Consider the following 17,767-nt stretch of genomic DNA (forward strand, 5'->3'; position numbering starts at 1 on the left):
CCAGATACAATTATAACTGATTAATTATAGTCTAAATAAAGAAAATGTCTTTGTGTGTGTGTTATGTGTATTGCGAGCATGGGGGGTAGTTCACTGGCCATCAGACATCTGGTGCCAGGTACTGTGGATGACTGTCTCTTAGGACATTGGAATGTGTTTGAAGTCGATGGGGAGACCAGAGAGTTGATCTGGTTACCATCTTCTTGATAATGGGGGAAAGACCATTGGCAATTTAGCACCCATATAACTGTAGAATCTGGGGCCAGGACTGTAATTTATATGCAAATGTCAAAAGGCTGAAAGGGTCTCTGAGACATAAAGCCCCCATGATCCTAAGCAGACGCTACAATAGAAAGGAAACATACCCAACAAGAGAGCTGTTGGTTGAAACGATGGAAAGGATTATAAAACTCACGACTGAAATCCTACACGGAGTGTGGCAAAAGTTGTTGGATGTTCTCAGTCAGCTGTTTCTAAAATTTGGTTCAAGTATAAACAAAAATGGAAAGGTTATAAAAGGAAACATACAGGCAGACCAAGGAAGACATCAAAGCATCAGGATAGAAAACTCAAAGCAATTTGCATTGAAAATGCACAACAAAACAAATATAAAACAAATTTGCAGAAACAGGAGTCAATGTGTGTGACAGAACTGTAAGGAACCGGCTGAATGAAATGGGATTTACATATAGGAACCCAAACCAGCACTGACACTTAAACAGAAGAAGAAGAAAAAAAAGGTTACAGTTGGCTAAAGAGAAGCAGTCATGGAGTGTGGATGATAGGATGAAAGTGATATTCAGTGATGAAACATGAATCTGCCTTGGACAAGGAGATGATGCTGGAACTTTTGTCTGGTGCCGTTCTAATGAAATGTATAAAGATGACTGCCTGTAGAAAACAATGCAATTCCCCAACTCATTTATGATATGGGGTTGCATGTCGGATAAAGGACCAGAGGAAATGGTAATCCAACCTCAACAGTCAATGCACAGGTGTACACTGAAGTTTTGGACACTTTTCTCATTCCATCGATAGAAAAGAAGTTTGGTGTTAAAAAGATATCATGATTATTTTTCAGGATGATAATGCATCTTGCCACAGAGCAAAGAGTGTTAAAGCTTTTCTTTAGGAAAGGCATATCAACTCAATGACATGGCCAGCACACAGTCCGGATCTCAATCCAATTGAAAATGTATGGTGGAAATTGAAAAAACCCATCTTGCAAAGCTGATCTGTCAATCACTATCCGAGAAAGTTGGAACCAGCTTCATGAAGAATATTGTTTGCATTAGTGAAGTGAATGCCGCAATGAATTCAGGCCATCATAAAAGCTAGAGGAGGAGCAACAAAGTACTAATTGTGTTTTTTGTTTGATTATTCAATTTTTTTTTTCCTCAACATTGAATGGTTCCATAATCGTTTCCTCTAGTTGATATGGAAAACAGTTTTCCAATAATTAATTTCATTTGTTTGAGGTATATTTCACATAACCAGAGTGTTGGATTATTAAACAACAAATGTTTTGTGTCATATCTGACATTCGTTTATTTGTTATGAAGTAAAAAAAAAAAAAAAAAAATTGTGTGAACATCATCTTAGTGTGGTGATTCCATAATTTTTGCCAGGGGTGGTAGTAACATACATAAACGCGAACGTGACAAGACAAATGAGAATTGAAAAGACTGCAAATTAAATACCAGACAAATAAGGGTAAAATGACAAACACCTGTGCTGATAACATGAATCACCATGACAACAAAGGAGTGGCAAGAAAACTAGACAATGGAAGCCGGGAACTAATGAATTACAAATTAAAAGTCCATGAAAGCAAACTAACTGAACATAATGGTGTCAGACACATTTTGGATTCTTTGATGAATAGGAAGTTCAAAAGAACAGCATTTTTATGAAATATAAATCTTTTTTAATACTTAATAATTATAAGTATACATTTGTGTTTTCTGTAATTAACACAGTAAGATTACAAAATATAACTTTTAACAGTGATCATATTACAATAATTAAAAATGTGTTTTTCATCTCAGCTTTATAGAGATGTAATTTTAGATATATTAATATGATCTCAGTAACGTACACATAGTTGACAGAAAGTCAACAGAATTAAAAAAATATTTATTTTTATTTTTTAAATTCAATTCAATTAAATTAAACAAATGTATAATAGTATTGTTCCTTGAATAGAATAATAATAATAATAATAATAATAATAATAAAAATAATGAGTTTAATTGCATTGATCAGGTTTAGTTTTTTTTTTATTATGTACAGTGGTTTGAGATATGTGAGTTTCTCTGCTCACCTGTTGACTTTCACCTGTTGGATGGCAGTACGACCGCAAAGTGATTAACTTTTTCATTGCCCGATTACTCGCACAGACAACGTGCTGTTGCCATGACAACAAATTTATTTCTTTCCATCGTTCCTACGCCAGCCGTCCCTAAATGCATTAGCTTCCATGAATTTCAACGTGCATCCGACCAGGAAGCACCTCGCTGGAGCTCTGTCAATATAAAGCTCAAGAGCAACCAGGAAGAGATTGATCAGAGAGAGCAGCGCTGAAGGATGAGGGGGCATTTGACGGCCGTCTGCCACATACACACAATAAATCAGCTCATAAGGACACAATGAACTTCAGCATTACCATTAGTGCTATTTCACTCACTCCACTGCTGAGTAGTTTGGGGTTATCTGAGGTTGGAAATACAGTTTTCAGATATGGACTGTTTTCTGTTTTGGCTGATCTCATTGTGCATCACTTTGAGCAACATGTTGCTTTTGAATGTGCAACTGAAATATATATGAAATGTGACTTGACGTCCTGCACTCTTAAAAATAAAGGTTCTCTATTAGCATCAATGGTTCTATGAAGAACTTTTAACATACTTAAAAAGTTTCCACTGCAAAAATGCCAAAAAAAAGGTAATTGCAACTTTTTTTTATCTCACAATTCAGACATGTTATTTATAACTAACAATTTGGACTTCCTTATACTCACAGTTATGTGGGAAAAAAAGTCAGAATTGCAATATATAAATGAAGAATTGTTTTGACGATGTGCGAGCTGACATTATGTAACTCACTTTGCAAAAAACTAAAATAAGCCTTGAGAGTCTTTTAATGCAGGATGAAGTCTATTCATGAAGTTATAATACTGTATAATTTAAAATATGGAAGCAAAAAAATGCCCTGTAAGAGTTCTTGTTTTTTATATCTCATGATAGTTAAGTAATATCACATGAGCAAGAGTGTTGTTTTCCCGGATATCAGTGTGATCACCAATTAATTGATTTTATACAACAGTGCAACAAACAAGATGTTAGTAATAAGTGAGTTACATTTTAGACACAATGCTGTCTGTTTTTCCTCTGTTTCACCTACAAAAAAAGTTTTTTAACAATGCTGGATCAGAACATTTGTGCATTTCCGATCAACACAGTGTGTTTTGTTACTGAATGAATCTATGTTTTTGAACGAATCTTTTGAATGAATGAGTCAATGAATCACTTACTAAGAATAGGACTTGCCACCTGGCGGTTTCAGTTTCATATTTATTTATCCATGAAAGGCACTCTCTGTCCTCCATACAAAAGAGCAACAGATGTGTAAAAATTCATGAATAATGGCATCTGTTCTGATCTGGTGTTGCAACATGGAAGCAAATAACACAAAAATCACCTCAGTTAAAGTAGTAGATTGAAGCTCCATTGTTTTGTCCATGCAACTCTTTTCTCAGATCTCCTCTCCTCATCTTTCTAACCCTGTAACCGGCTAACAACCATCTCCCTGTGGCAGACCCGTTCTTCATACGTGACACGCCCTGGGACTCCAGTGCTTTCACAGGGAGGTTGGAGAGTTCAGGCCCTTTGCAGAGGGCCAGAAATACAGACTCCCACGTGGCTGCTTTGTGACCTTGAGCCGAGCAGCTTTACAGACCAGAGCACCTGGAGTTTGCATATGGCACTTGCTAATTCTCCATGTGGCCTTATTAAAGCCACTGGCTGCCAGAGCTAAAGAGCTGTCACAAATTACAGTGAGCGTAAAGCCAGATCAGTATGGAAGTGAGACATTCGTTCAGATGCATCTGAGGTTTGCAGAGTTTTCATGCAGAAACAGGCTTTATGGAAGTATGCATGTGAGGTTTTACTGTACTTCTAACTGCATTAATAAATGCCTATATGTTGTGTTTTTTCAGCCATTGGTGAACCGGTGAGCATAAACTGGTTCAGTCCTCAAGGTGAGCGCATCATCTCAAACCAGAGAGTGATTGTGCATACGGAGGGTGTGCGGTCCAGGCTGACGATCTACAATGCCATCATTGAGGATGCTGGGATATACCGATGCCAGGCTGTGGACGCCAAAGGACAAAGCCAGGAGGCCACGGTGGTGCTGGAGATTTACCGTGAGTTACCACAATAACTCCATGAGAGTCAGTCAGTACAAGCGTTTGGAAATCAATCACTTACCCTAGCCAAGATCATGATGGAGGAATGCTTACGGAATCATAATGGGATTTTATTGGATAAAAGTAAAAATTTATTTTATAAAAAAAAACAAAAAAAAAACTTTTATATTGAAAGAGACTGAAACAGGCAGTGCATTCCAAATGGGATATATCGCCCTCCGAAGGGCACTTCGGAGTGAAAACAATCATGGCCACCATATTGAAGGGTCGTTCCAAACCAAAGTGCTCAAAACTGGCCACTTCAAAGGGCCCTTCGGAATGAAGGACTTCGAAGGGTACAACTGATGGACACTTCAGGCCCCCATGATCCTTTGCACAAGGAAGTTGTTTGGCATCACAGACATTTACTTCACGGATAAATGTATGCATAGTATTGTTCAATACTACTGTAATATTTATACGAGTTAGAATTGGTACATTATTATGGTCAAAACGACATTGTACTTCAACAAAAATACTTTACAGCTACCTTTATCAGTCCATTCAAATATTTCAAATACATAGACACAATATCAATTACAAATACATATTACATTACATTACATACAGAAATTTAGATTATATTTAACTTAAAAGACAATTGGGGGTCAACCAGTGTGCAAAATGTGCGACGAAGGCGCCTCCTTGATCGTCACATTAAGACGCAGAAGTGTGTTCCAAAAAAATAGTTTTGAAGGGATTAGGGCATAGGGATGAGCCCTTCTGAATAGAGTGCAGGGAGGGTTGTAAACAAGGAAGTTATTTTTACTTTCAACAACACCTTGTAAGATGCAGCCAACAAATGCAGTGAGGAGCGCTGTCATCAGAAATCACCTTTAACAGATGAAAGGATAGTAAGACAAAGGTATCGCTTTCATCAGCGGACATTCAAACTAATGTTTTATTGTGAATATGAGATTGAGCTGAAGAATGAATGCTGTATCAGATGCAGGTAATCACACTCGCTCAGTCCATCTCTCTCTCATAAAACTCTACTCTACATAATACAGTAAACTTTTAATACAGTAATACAATAAGCGTTTAATGAAGTAACTCAACATTCCTTCGTTACTAGATCTAAAGTGACGTTTTCGAATTAGTAACGGAGGCTTGGACTCATCTGTTAAACTTTCAAACTAAGATTTGAATCCATGGCAGAAGGAAATAGTTCCATACAAAAAAGCGTTGTTAAAGACACTCTGTTGTTGTCTCTTTTGTATTTACACTTGTGCCATCAAACTGTTGCATATACGCAATATCACACTCTTATAGCTGTGCGATATGGCTGAATATCAGCACGCTGTGATTACCTAGAGCAGAGGTGTCCAAACTCGGTCCTGGGATGGGTTGCATAAACTGCTTAGACTAGTCTTAAAAAGTCATCTAATGTATTTTCTTTAAGACTGGTCACAACTTTTTAAAGTCAGTTACAAAAAGCTAGGCTGGTCTAATGTGAATCCAAAAACAGTATATATATATATATTAATATATATTATGTTTTATTGATTTATATCAGCTTTTTAATAAATTATAAATCTCTATAGATAGACTGATAGATTTATGTAATAATATTTGTTATAATTACTAGTTACATCGTTTTATAATATAATAAATAATAATTTAAATAATATGTATAAATATGTAGATACGTAATTATAGACAGACAGACAGACAGACAGATAGATAGATAGATAGATGAAATAATACATATAAATCAGAATGTTAATGTAACATTTTTCATTAATTAGTTTTATTAATATATAATATTTTATATATTGTGATATAGATGTATAAAATAATCATATTTATCCAAAAGAAACCTCGCAATAATTCAGATCCGCCGCAACCAAAGCCATGCACTGTCCTCCTGTGCAGCTCTTCTTCGAAGCACTATTTTATCTGAGATGGAGGAAATCAGCCAAGACCTATGAGGTTAAATAAGACCGGAGCAGTCAAATTTTCACTTAAGATTTAATTTAAGACTGAATAGCATTAGATATATGCTAGCTGTACTTGTACTACCTGCTTGTTGAGGCAAAAATAGACTCATTTTCAGACTCATTTGCAGTCAGTGCACTGGCAGTCATATGAATTTTGCACGTAATTATTGAAAAAAAAAAAAAGACAGGTTAAATCTGATTGGCCGACTTTAACATCCAGGAATCACACTGTACCAATCCACCAGGTAACAGAGGCTTTCACTGGAAAAAAATATTGTCTCATTCATTCATTCATTCATTCATTTTTGCTTAAAGCAAGAACAATATCTGCCAGTGCGGGGTCAGAAAGATAATCTTGTTTTCCTTTTGATTTAAGTATATTTCTGACCCGACTGGCAGATATTTTTCTGAAAACAAGACTTAAGATATTAAGTAATTTTGCTTCACAAAGTAAATGTATACTGATTTAGGAATGTTTGGATATTTGTACTGGAAAACAAGCAAAAATACTAAGTAAGGAGATTTTTTGCAGACTATATACATTATGAAATTGATGTAATGAATGTTTTTTTTTATTTTTTTTATAATTATTCTCTGGAACAATAACGATAAGAGACCCCTCCCCCCAAATTATGTGTTGTTTGTATTAATTCTTCTGCATTCTGTGGTTTATGATCTACAGATGATCAAATTGGATGAATTTATTAAAATGTAACGATTTAATCAATCTTTTTTTCAAACAGCGCTGCAACAGGTTTACTGAATAAATTAAAACTTGGATGAAAAATCTCTTGCGTGATATTTCTTAAAAATAATGTTTTATTTTTATTATGTTTCTATTTTATATATATATATATATTCTATTATAACTATTGTTATTATTATTACTCTGTAAAGTACATTTTAGCATGCAATAGCAATATATTTCTGTCATAATTTCATGTTAAACTGAACTTTTATTTTTGAATTTCACGAGGTTACGGTATTTTTTCAGAAAACAGAACCAGTTATAGACAAGAACTGGTTCTTGATTCCCAATCCTACTCAGTGTTGATGTGATGTCATTCAGGCTGAACTGTGACATTATGAAGACATGCTGCAACATGATATGCTTAAAAACGCAGAAAATAAAAGCAAATCACTCTCATCGCACTTTTTTTTTTTTTTACTAAATCAAATCAATCAGTGATTTCTGTAAGATGGCCTTCAGTACAATCCGGTTGGACAGTATTCACAGCATTCTTGTGCTGAAAAGAATCAAGATCTTCAGTGTTTTCAGCAGGTCAAGCACTAAATAATTGTGTGTAATAGTGTAGAAACAAGGCCCAGTGTGGTTCTCTGCCCTGACCTCACAGCTCAAGCCAAATTATGAGATTCAGAAAAAAACGATTTCAGCCAAACAGCAAGAGATTATGTCTGTCTACAAGCACACTTTTGCAATAAGAGACTGAATGCAATCGCATTCAGAGCATGCAAAGACGAGGGAGAAAAACATAATTTTGATTAGCCAGTGAAACAGCTTGATTAATTTGATCTGTGCCTGTCATTATACTTTGAGTTAAAAGAGAAGCACTTCTGTCGAAATCGACTTGCTTTCACTTTGGTACTGTAAATGTTTGTGCAAAGAACTCAGTGGTTGCTCTTTCATCACACAGGAGAATAGTGGAGAAATAAATAGGGTAACACTTTGTTTTGATAGTCCACTTTACTTTTATTCTACTGACTAGAAGTAACTTTGCAATTACATGGCAACTTATTCTACTTACCCTAACTTAAACCCCAATAGTTTACAAATACTCTTCTGATACTCTAATGAGAGTTAGAATGTATTAAAAAATATCATATTCATATTGAGATCAGTGTTATTTTAGTATCGTTGAGATATTATTATAGTTTTTATTAATTTTTAATAAATAAATTTAGATTTATTTTCAATATTTTCCATTTTCATTTTAGTCAGAGTTTTAGTAATTTCATTTTTTTTATTATCTTTGTGTATTTATTTCAATATATTTGTTTTATTTCATTTCATTTATTTTATTTTTCATTTTTTTATGTTATTAGTAACACTACAATAATGCATTAACTAGCATTAACTAACAATGAGAAATGTATTTGTTACAGTATTTATTAATCTTTGTTAATGATATTAAATAAAAATACAACTGTCCATTATTAGTAAATGTTGACTAAGATTAATAAATGCTTTAGAAGTATTTTTCATTGCTACTTCATTATCTTATTGTAAAGTGTTACCGTTTTATTTTAATGTTTGCATTAATGTCAGTTAATGTTTATTTCAATAAAATGTTAAATTTCATTTTAAAAAAATGTTTCATTCATTCATTCATTCATTCTTTCTTTTCTTTTCTTTTTCCTTTTTCTTTTTATGGTTTTATTTTTAGTTTTAGTTAAAGGGATAGTTAATCCCAAAATGAAAATTTTGTCATCATTTACTCACCCTCATGTTGTTCCAAACCTGTTTGTCATTCTTCTGTTGAACACAAAATAAGATGTTGGTATCCAAACAGCTGACAGTAGCCATTGACTTCCATAGTATTTTATTTTTATTTTATTTTTTTCATATTATGGAAGTCAGTGGGTACCATCAACAGTTTGATGGTACCCACTATTCAAAATATCTTCTTTTGTGCTTGAGGGTGAGTAAATGTTGACAAAACTTTCATTTATGGGTGAACTATGCCTTTAACTATAACGACACTGATTGAGATATCGTAATTACAGGATTTGGTTTCTTGAGAACATGTGAGTTTACTGTGGTACTTCATGTCGTTGTGTTTGTTTGGTTACAGAGAAGCTGACGTTCCGCGAGGTGAAGACGCCGCAGGAGTTTCGTCAGGGTGAGGATGCTGAGGTAATCTGTGATGTCATCAGTTCACCCGTGCCAGCCGTGTCCTGGTTCTACAAGAACAAAGAAATCACGTCTGAACCCAACAGTAAGTATGCTCACAGCAGGGCTGTGCACAGAGGGGTGGCCCGGTGGCTAGAGCCACTGCCCCTTTGCCCTCATCGGCTGAGTTGCTCCTCTCGCCAATCCCCCCACCATCACCCCAGCTCAAAGCGTTCGGTTACCGCTCCGCTAAAGATCCGCTGATTCCGCGAATCCGCTCCGTGTTTTCCCGCCCGCTCCGCAGCATCACTCACAATCGGTGTGCCGCTATCTGGAGTGGAGACCACAGTTCCCGAAGGTCGTTCATTAACAGGTAGATGCATTACAATCCACATTACAGTCAGTGGATGAATCGCTGAATTAATAATTTGATAGTTTGTTTTTGTATTTCTGTCGGTAAAGTGATTAAAAGTGATTACAACAAAATATCCACGTTCTTAGAATTAGAATGTCTGATCAAATTATTATACCCGATTAGATCTAACATAAATAACAAAATTCGCTGTTGTTGGCACACTTTGTAGACAAAAAAATAATAATAATAATAATGCCTTCACAAAAAAGAAGACAGAGACAGAGAGAGAAAGAGCAAAGGGAGGCTGCTAAAGGCAGTTCAACATTGCAAACATGATTTTAAAGCTCCAGCAAGCCAGCAGGTAAATCATCATATAGAATATTTAGCAGTTTGTCACACTTTAATTATTGTAATTAAATATATTTCCCATTATAATCACTTGTCTTGATACTAGTAATCTATAACACATCATATTTTATTAAAACAATATTAATAGTAGGCCTATAAATAGTTTAAAAATAAATGTTCTAAATGAGTTGTTTATTTGTATATAATATAGATTAATGCTGTCAAATATTAAAATAAATGTCTAATACTTATAGGGGAGAGTGGGTTAAGATTGGCCATTTTTTACTTATGTGTCACCTCAAGGGAAAATGACTCAGAAATACAAAGTAAGTAAGTATCTATCCTATCCTAATAAATAATTTTAAATGATCAGAATGTATCTATGACAAAGGTTTCTAAAAATATGGCTTCTAATAAAAAAGTGTTTCCATGGCTCAGTTTGCCCTGGGTTAGGGGTAAGTTGACCCGAGTCGAGTCAGTGGGTAAGATGCACCATCTGGGTGTAAAATTACCATCTGGCCAAATCTGATTCAAACCCATGTGAAATAAACAATTTATAAACTAATTTAATAATTTCCTTTTACAAACAGTCATATTTATTTTCATAAAGTTAACTTTAACAACATAAAACCAACCAAATTAGTTTAAATTTCAGTATTTATTTGTTTGCATTTCTGAAACAATGTTGACCACCAAAGTTGTAGCCTTCCTAAAAACAGACTAAACAGAGAGTTTGTTGGCCATTAGTGACTACAGGTGGAAAGATATATCTGATTATAATGTGATGAAAAGCATTTTCTGGTTCTTATCAGAGAAGGATTTGGTATAAAATGCTGACTCAATTTACCCCACAACATTTGGCTCACTTTGCCCCATAGCTGCCATTTTGGAAAAAAATAAAAAATAGCTAGCCTAATGTAGCTAACCAGTTCAGGCTAATATTTAGCTAAATGATTTGCATGGTTTTATATGTTGCTAAATCACCTATATGTATCAAATATTTTTAGACAATGGATACATTTGCTTTGATGTAACAACCATTACATCTGTTATGCTAAAATTTTACTTTGACAAGCCAAAAACAGTTTTTAAAGTAAATGGGTGCCTTCCATTCCCCCCATTTGTTTCTCCTTTTCACAGTCTGGCAGAAATGATGGGTGGCGCCAAAATACATGGTCACATGACAGTAAAAGTGTACAGTTGCCAAGAAACAGGGGGGGGGTAAACTTACCCACTGGCTCAACTTACCCCACTCTCCCCTACTTCCATTGAAGATGAGGCAGAAGCAGGCTCAGAGAGTGAGGAAGAACCCACTCTTATCAAAACATCTACAATAAAGTCTGAAATTATTACAGAGTGTGCTTTCTTCTCTTTTAATTGTATATTTGTAACAACTGGATCATTTGAATTAACAAGCACCCACCCCTCTAGTGCCCCTTTTTTGGTTTGGGCCATTGCCCCTCAAAATGTCTGTGCACGGCCCTGCTCACAATGAATGCGGTGGTGCCATGATGCTATGATATGTGTATGATTACCATATTCATATAAAACATGGTACTTCAAAGAATACTATGGAATTACTGAGGAACTGTACATTTTCAAAAAAAAAAAAATTATATATATAATGTGTGTGACCATGGAGCACAAAACAAGTCATAAGATTTATGCATCATCTGAAGGCTGAATAAATAAGCTTTCCATTGATGTATGGTTTGTTAAGCTAGGACAATATTTAGCCGAGATACAACTATTTGAAAATCTTGAATCTGAGGGTACAAAAAAATCAAAATATTGAGAAAATTGCCTTTAAAGTAGTCCAAATAAAGTACTTAGCAATGCATATTACTAATCAAAAATAAAGTTTTGACTTATTTATGGTAATACATTTACAAAATATCTTCATGGAACATGATCTTTACTAAATATCCTAATATAATAATAATAATAATCTTATAAATAAAGGAGGTGGCAAGGTGGGCCTCACCAGCATGGGGCAAAAGACACAAGGTATTTATAGAGCATATATGTTTTAAATAATATCTAAGTTAATACTTGTTCAAAACAATTACAGCATGCAAATATGACAAAAAAATATTTAGGAGCACCATTGCGACCAGATCAGCATATTTGTGTGTGCGATCAGAGGAGTTTCAAAGGTTTCTACTTATAACGTGTTTTCGCAATGTTAATCAGAATGCACTCACTGCTCAAAAGACTGGAGTTTTGTTCAGTGCCGAGTTATGCAAGTTCATGAATCCTCTCATTATAGCAAACAAAGTTTAGACACGATGTAAATAAGAGATTCATTGCGCAGTGAGCGTCGTAGACTACAAAGGAACTTTGTGAGATCACGATGAACTGAGGTGAGTGACAGCTTTTAAGGATTATTAAGGTTTGTGATGCTAATTTAATACAGAAGTCCAAAAAAAAAGAAGTTCAATAAACAAGAAGCACTTGCTTCGTTCCTGCATGAATCAGCTGTTTGAACGAATATATTGAATGAATGATTCAGTGCTAAAATCAGTGAATTGCCGACACCTACTGGCAGTTTTATTTTAATTTTTTAAAGTATCATTTCAGATATTTAAATCATTTAATATTTGTATATTCAAAATTTTATATTTAACACTCATGCCACCTCTGAGCCTAATTAGACTTCTGTAAATATACCTACATGCCATTTTGTGTTCTTCTATGCCACCTATGTAGTGCAAATGAAATTTGTTAATACTGATTACCAATTTGTATTTGATTGGTAACTTATTCTTCTTTTTCTGTTTTAATTGGAAATTTTGAAAAAAAAAAAAGCTTATAAATATAAATGTTTGAATTTGATGTAAAAGATGTCATACTTTTACAAAAAGTAAAAAAAAAAAAATAATAATAATAATAATAATGCCACTACAAAGGTTTAAAAAAGCCCCAGTAAATCACTTTAAGGAGTCAAATATCACCTCGTAATTGTAAGGCAAATTTTCCAGAAGGTACTCTTAAATTTTGTATTGTGAAAATATGCGTAGAGCCCTGCATTCAAAATGTTCATTTTGAAAATACAGAAATAAAATTATAAAAAAAAAAAAATAAAGATTATGAAAGCATTGAAGAAAAACCCATAATAATTTAATATACTTTAATATAATATAACATAACATAACATTATTAAAAAACACATTTTGAGTATAATGGTTTCATTATCAATATGGTCTTTATCTCTAAGGTACTATATGACATTTCCCATTTGAATCTAACCATCATGTCAAGAAATGGAACAGTCAGCCAGTTATTTATTATCATGTTAATTGTGCCTTTAGCCCCAACACATGCAATTACCCCAAATTGCAAACTTTTACATAATCTTCCATTATTGAAAAACACCCATGAAAAATCACCAAATCTATAGCTCATTCAAACACATAGATATTTGAATGCACTTTGGATTAAGCACATAAACCACGTTCAGTGTCTGAATTCAGTAAAGTTCTCTGCTGAAGGAATAAATACTTTTGTCTATGTTTTAGTAGTCAAACCATTAATTAGAATTCAAAGGCAGAACTTTGACAAGCTATCTGCACTTTCCAGCTTGGGAGATTAAAAGGTGGAGAAATCTCAAAAGATGGAGATTTTATTATTTTTATTCTAATTAGGGAGAGAGTTATAAATATCTCTTGTGGACCAGAGGAGAAAAGGTGGGTGTTTATCAGTGAGGGATGACAAAAGTCAAAGAAAGACTGTGATCCTGAAGGTGTTTCATTTAGCAAATGTCCTTGAAATGGAAGCAGAAGTAGTTTTGAGGATTGATGATAATATTTTCCCATTATTGCACAAAGATAAAAAATGAGTATGTTGATTAAATCTTTAGCTTTTTCACCGCACAGAGGACTATATTTCTGTCAAACGCTTTAAATGTAACAGAATGACTTTAAGTTCACTTAGAAACCACTTGCCTGTTGGTTTTAGTTTAGTGATCAATTCAAAGACTCCAAGACTATGACATCTGAAATGTTATTTGGCACAGACACATTTGTTATTAGTAGTATCAGTTTCATTTACATTGCTTCAGTAATCATTTGCTAAAGTAAGTATCAGTATCACTATTACTGTTTCTTGTCAGTTAGTGTTTGAACACTGAGCATTACATTTCAGCATTGTACGATTAAACCCATGCAATTTGCCAGTCTGTCTGTCTCAGACTATAGAACACCCTAGCAACAGCACACAAACCACTCAGAACACCTTAGCAAATGCAAAGCAATGCCCTAACAACCACCCAAATCACGCTAACAGCTGCATGGCAATGCACAAATAAACACTCAGAGGACCCCAGCAACTGCATAGCAACATGTTGGCAAACAATGAGAACACCCTAGCAACTACATAGCAACACACTAGCAACCAACATGAATCGCACCAGCAACTGTATGGCAACATGTTGACAGACACTTAGAACACCTTACCAACTGCATAGCAACACATTAGCACCCCAGCGACTGCATAGCAACATGTTGCCAAACACTCAAAACAGCCTAGCAACTGCAGAGCAACACACTTGCAACCATACCAGCAACTGTATAATAACATGTTGACAAACACTTAAAACATCCTAGCAACACAGTAGCAACCACCTGGCGACTGCATAGCAACAGGTTTCCAAACACTCAGAACACCATAGTATGCGCATAGCAACACAGTAATTACCACCTGGAACCATACAAGCAACTACATAGCAACATATCAACCACCACTTAGAGCCATACCAGCAATTGTATAGCAACATGTTAACAAACAACCAGAACACCCTGGAAAATGTGTATCAACACACTAGCAACCACCTGGAGCACCACAGCGACTGCATAGCAACATGTTGGCAAACACTTAGAACACCCTAGTAATGGCATAGCAACACAGTAGTGACCACCTGGGACACCCCAGCAACTGCATAGCAACATGTTGGCCAGGACTAAGAATACACTATCAACTGCAAAGGAACACACTGGAAAACTTTCAGAACACCGCGACAACTGCATAGCAACATGTTAACTAACACTTAGAACACCCTAGCAACTGCATAGCAAAACACTAGAGACCAATTGTAACCATGCCAGTAACTGGATAGCAACATGTTTGGTATACACTCGGAACACTGGCAACTACAGTACACTACATAGCGAGGGGTGTGAAACAGAAGGGCGTAAGTGACATTTTTGGTGAAATGGAGATATACATATATATCAAATGAAAGCTCTTAATGAGCTCTTTCTACCGGCAAAAGTACTGTCATCCATGAGTGTACACATTTTTATTATAAACAATTGAAATCAGTACACAGTCAAATCAAACTATGGTAAAATTTTTGTTTTGACTCTTCTGTAAAGTTGGTGAAATGTCACTTACGCCTTTCTGGTTCTCACCCCTCGATAGAAACATATTTGAAAAACACAAAAACCCACTAACAACTGCAGAAACACACAAGCAACCACCTGGAACACCATAGGGGCTCCATGGTAACATGTTGGCAAACATCCAGAACACCCTAGGCAACTGCATAGCAACATGTTGGCAAACACCGTAGCAACTGCATAGCAAAACAATAGCAACCACAGCCCAGCAGCTGCATAGTAACGTGTTTGCAAACACTACAGACACCCTAGTAACCACATATCAACATTAAGAACAACCTAGCAATGACATAGCAACACACTAGCAACCACTTGGAGCGCTCTACCAACTGTACGACAACAGAACACTGTAGTAATCGCAAAGCAACACTCTGTCAACCAGTAAGGTGAAGCAAGCTCCCCTCACACAGTCTCACACAGTTTTAACATCTGTGTTTCTCTCTTCCCGAAGGCAGATTTCAGGTCCTTCCCACCAACAACCTGCAGATCCTGAGAGTGAGTAAAGCTGATGAGGGTGTGTATCGCTGTGAGGCGCGTGTTGAGGCCAGAGGAGAAATCGATTTCAGGGATATTGTGGTGCTGGTGAACGGTAAGAGCTGTTCTTCACGTACTGTATGCACTTCCTCCCTGAGCTCTGCATCATACTGTAGCTTACCCACTCTAGTCACAGACTGACCAGTAAAAGTCCATATGAAATCAGAATTGATACTATTAATCCATGAAAGTTAATGCACTGAAAAATGTTGTTTGTCTTGGTAATCTTTAAACAAAATCTGAAAATGTGCTTCTGCTCTGGAATGGCACTCCTTCTCTGATGACAAAGAATGGATGGAGCTTAACCAGCTTAACCACTCGCCTCTAATGGTTAGTTTGCTATGAGCGAGAGATGGCAGGGAGGTGCGCTAAAATAAAACTCCACCCTCTATTCAGTATTCAGCTTTAGTTGAAAATACGTCACAATACTGAAGTAAAGTAGATAGCAACTTAGGTTCATGTGGACTTTAATGTTTAACTATTTACCAGCTCACTTAATAACGTCTGTCACAGGGGCGTTTCCTCCGCGGAGGCAAGGGAGGCAGTGTCTCCTCTCCTCAAAACTGGATGAGAAAATAATCGATATTACAAAAATAAAACTGCGCAAATATGACTAAATATGATATTAAAAGTCTAAAAGTCACTCGTTTTTATAAAGTAACACTGTCCAACAGCGACACCCACAGGTAAAGTTACAGCGGAGGCTTGCCTCCCTTCGGTCCATAGACTTTCTACAGAGACCCTAAACCATGCCGTGACTTTTCTGGAGGCTCATTGAGATGAATGGTAGGGATGGGCGTATCGATCCGAAGTATCGATATATTGATACTGATGCGAGTATCGAAAGTATCGATACTCAAACAAAAAATATCGATACTAAGGTGTTTTTTATTTACCAGTGATTTTGTTTATTTAACAAAAAAATAATAATGCGTACAATATGCATTGAATTGGATGAATAACCTTTGTTAGCGAGTAATTGTGTAGGATAGAACTATTTTCCTGCTCATCTGAACACGCAAATGTTGCAAGACAGAACTAATCAATCACAGAGAGCGTTCACTCACTTCTGACAGTACATTCAAACAGGGCTGCTTTTCCCAAAAGTATCATAAGAAAGCATTAAAGCTTTTGGGAACGGCAGCCCTGAACAATGCTTATCAGAGGACTTAAGGACAGGGTTATTTCACAATAAACAAACTGAAATTGTAGCCTACATAGTTTGTGCGTTATCTTTGTGCCTATGACAATGTTGGTGACAGGGCTTTTAAAAAGAACAGCTGAACATCAGTTCACAAATAAAAAATGCAGTGTCTACTTACAAGTGCAAATAGCCAGCCTTGTTGGCAGAGGTTTTACACTAACTCCGCCCATCAACGTGTGATTACAAAGTATTACAGAAGACTGTCTTTCAATAACTGCTCTAGTGGTGCAGATGGTGAAGTATGTGTTAAGTTAAGTCGCTGTCGAGCGGGGTTCGAATCCGCTTTTTGCCGAACTTTTTTTCCTTCCTTTTCAAATCAGATATCACGTTGGAAAGGCATGTATTTTCAATAATAATGAAGGAAATAATCTAAAAGTTGAACTTAAAGTATCGGATAGGGTTATGGTAGGTGTTGGGAGGGATTTATTGTCCCATAAGGTGACATAAATAATTAATCAATAATCAATTATTTGAATTAAATTTATAATTTACACTCAATATGTTATTAATGCATACTGTTTTATAATGTACTACAATACTGAGGTGCAGATAATTGCCACTATTTGCAATAAGTAGTATAAATAGCAGAAAATCCTGCTAACGTTAGGTGTAAATAGAATCTATAGCTATTTGAACATGAATATGAATATATATATATATATATATATATATAT

General features: G+C 35.5%; 1 protein-coding gene across 3 annotated transcripts in view; it reads left to right on the forward strand.

Moving 5' to 3' along the window:
• Window positions 1-17,767, forward strand: part of LOC107721821 (neural cell adhesion molecule 2-like) — a 407,305-nt gene that overhangs the window by 294,092 nt on the left and 95,446 nt on the right. For all 3 annotated transcript variants that reach the window (XM_016529987.1, XM_016529989.1, XM_016529988.1), the window contains exons 3-5: window positions 4,217-4,423; window positions 9,219-9,362; window positions 15,807-15,944. In XM_016529987.1, coding sequence (XP_016385473.1) covers window positions 4,217-4,423; window positions 9,219-9,362; window positions 15,807-15,944 — 489 coding nt within the window. The remainder of the gene's footprint in view (window positions 1-4,216; window positions 4,424-9,218; window positions 9,363-15,806; window positions 15,945-17,767) is intronic.

The sequence above is a fragment of the Sinocyclocheilus rhinocerous genome, unplaced genomic scaffold (genome assembly GCF_001515625.1).
Source record: "Sinocyclocheilus rhinocerous isolate Xijiao unplaced genomic scaffold, SAMN03320098_v1.1 scaffold1265, whole genome shotgun sequence".
NCBI classification, from domain to species: Eukaryota; Metazoa; Chordata; class Actinopteri; order Cypriniformes; family Cyprinidae; genus Sinocyclocheilus; species Sinocyclocheilus rhinocerous.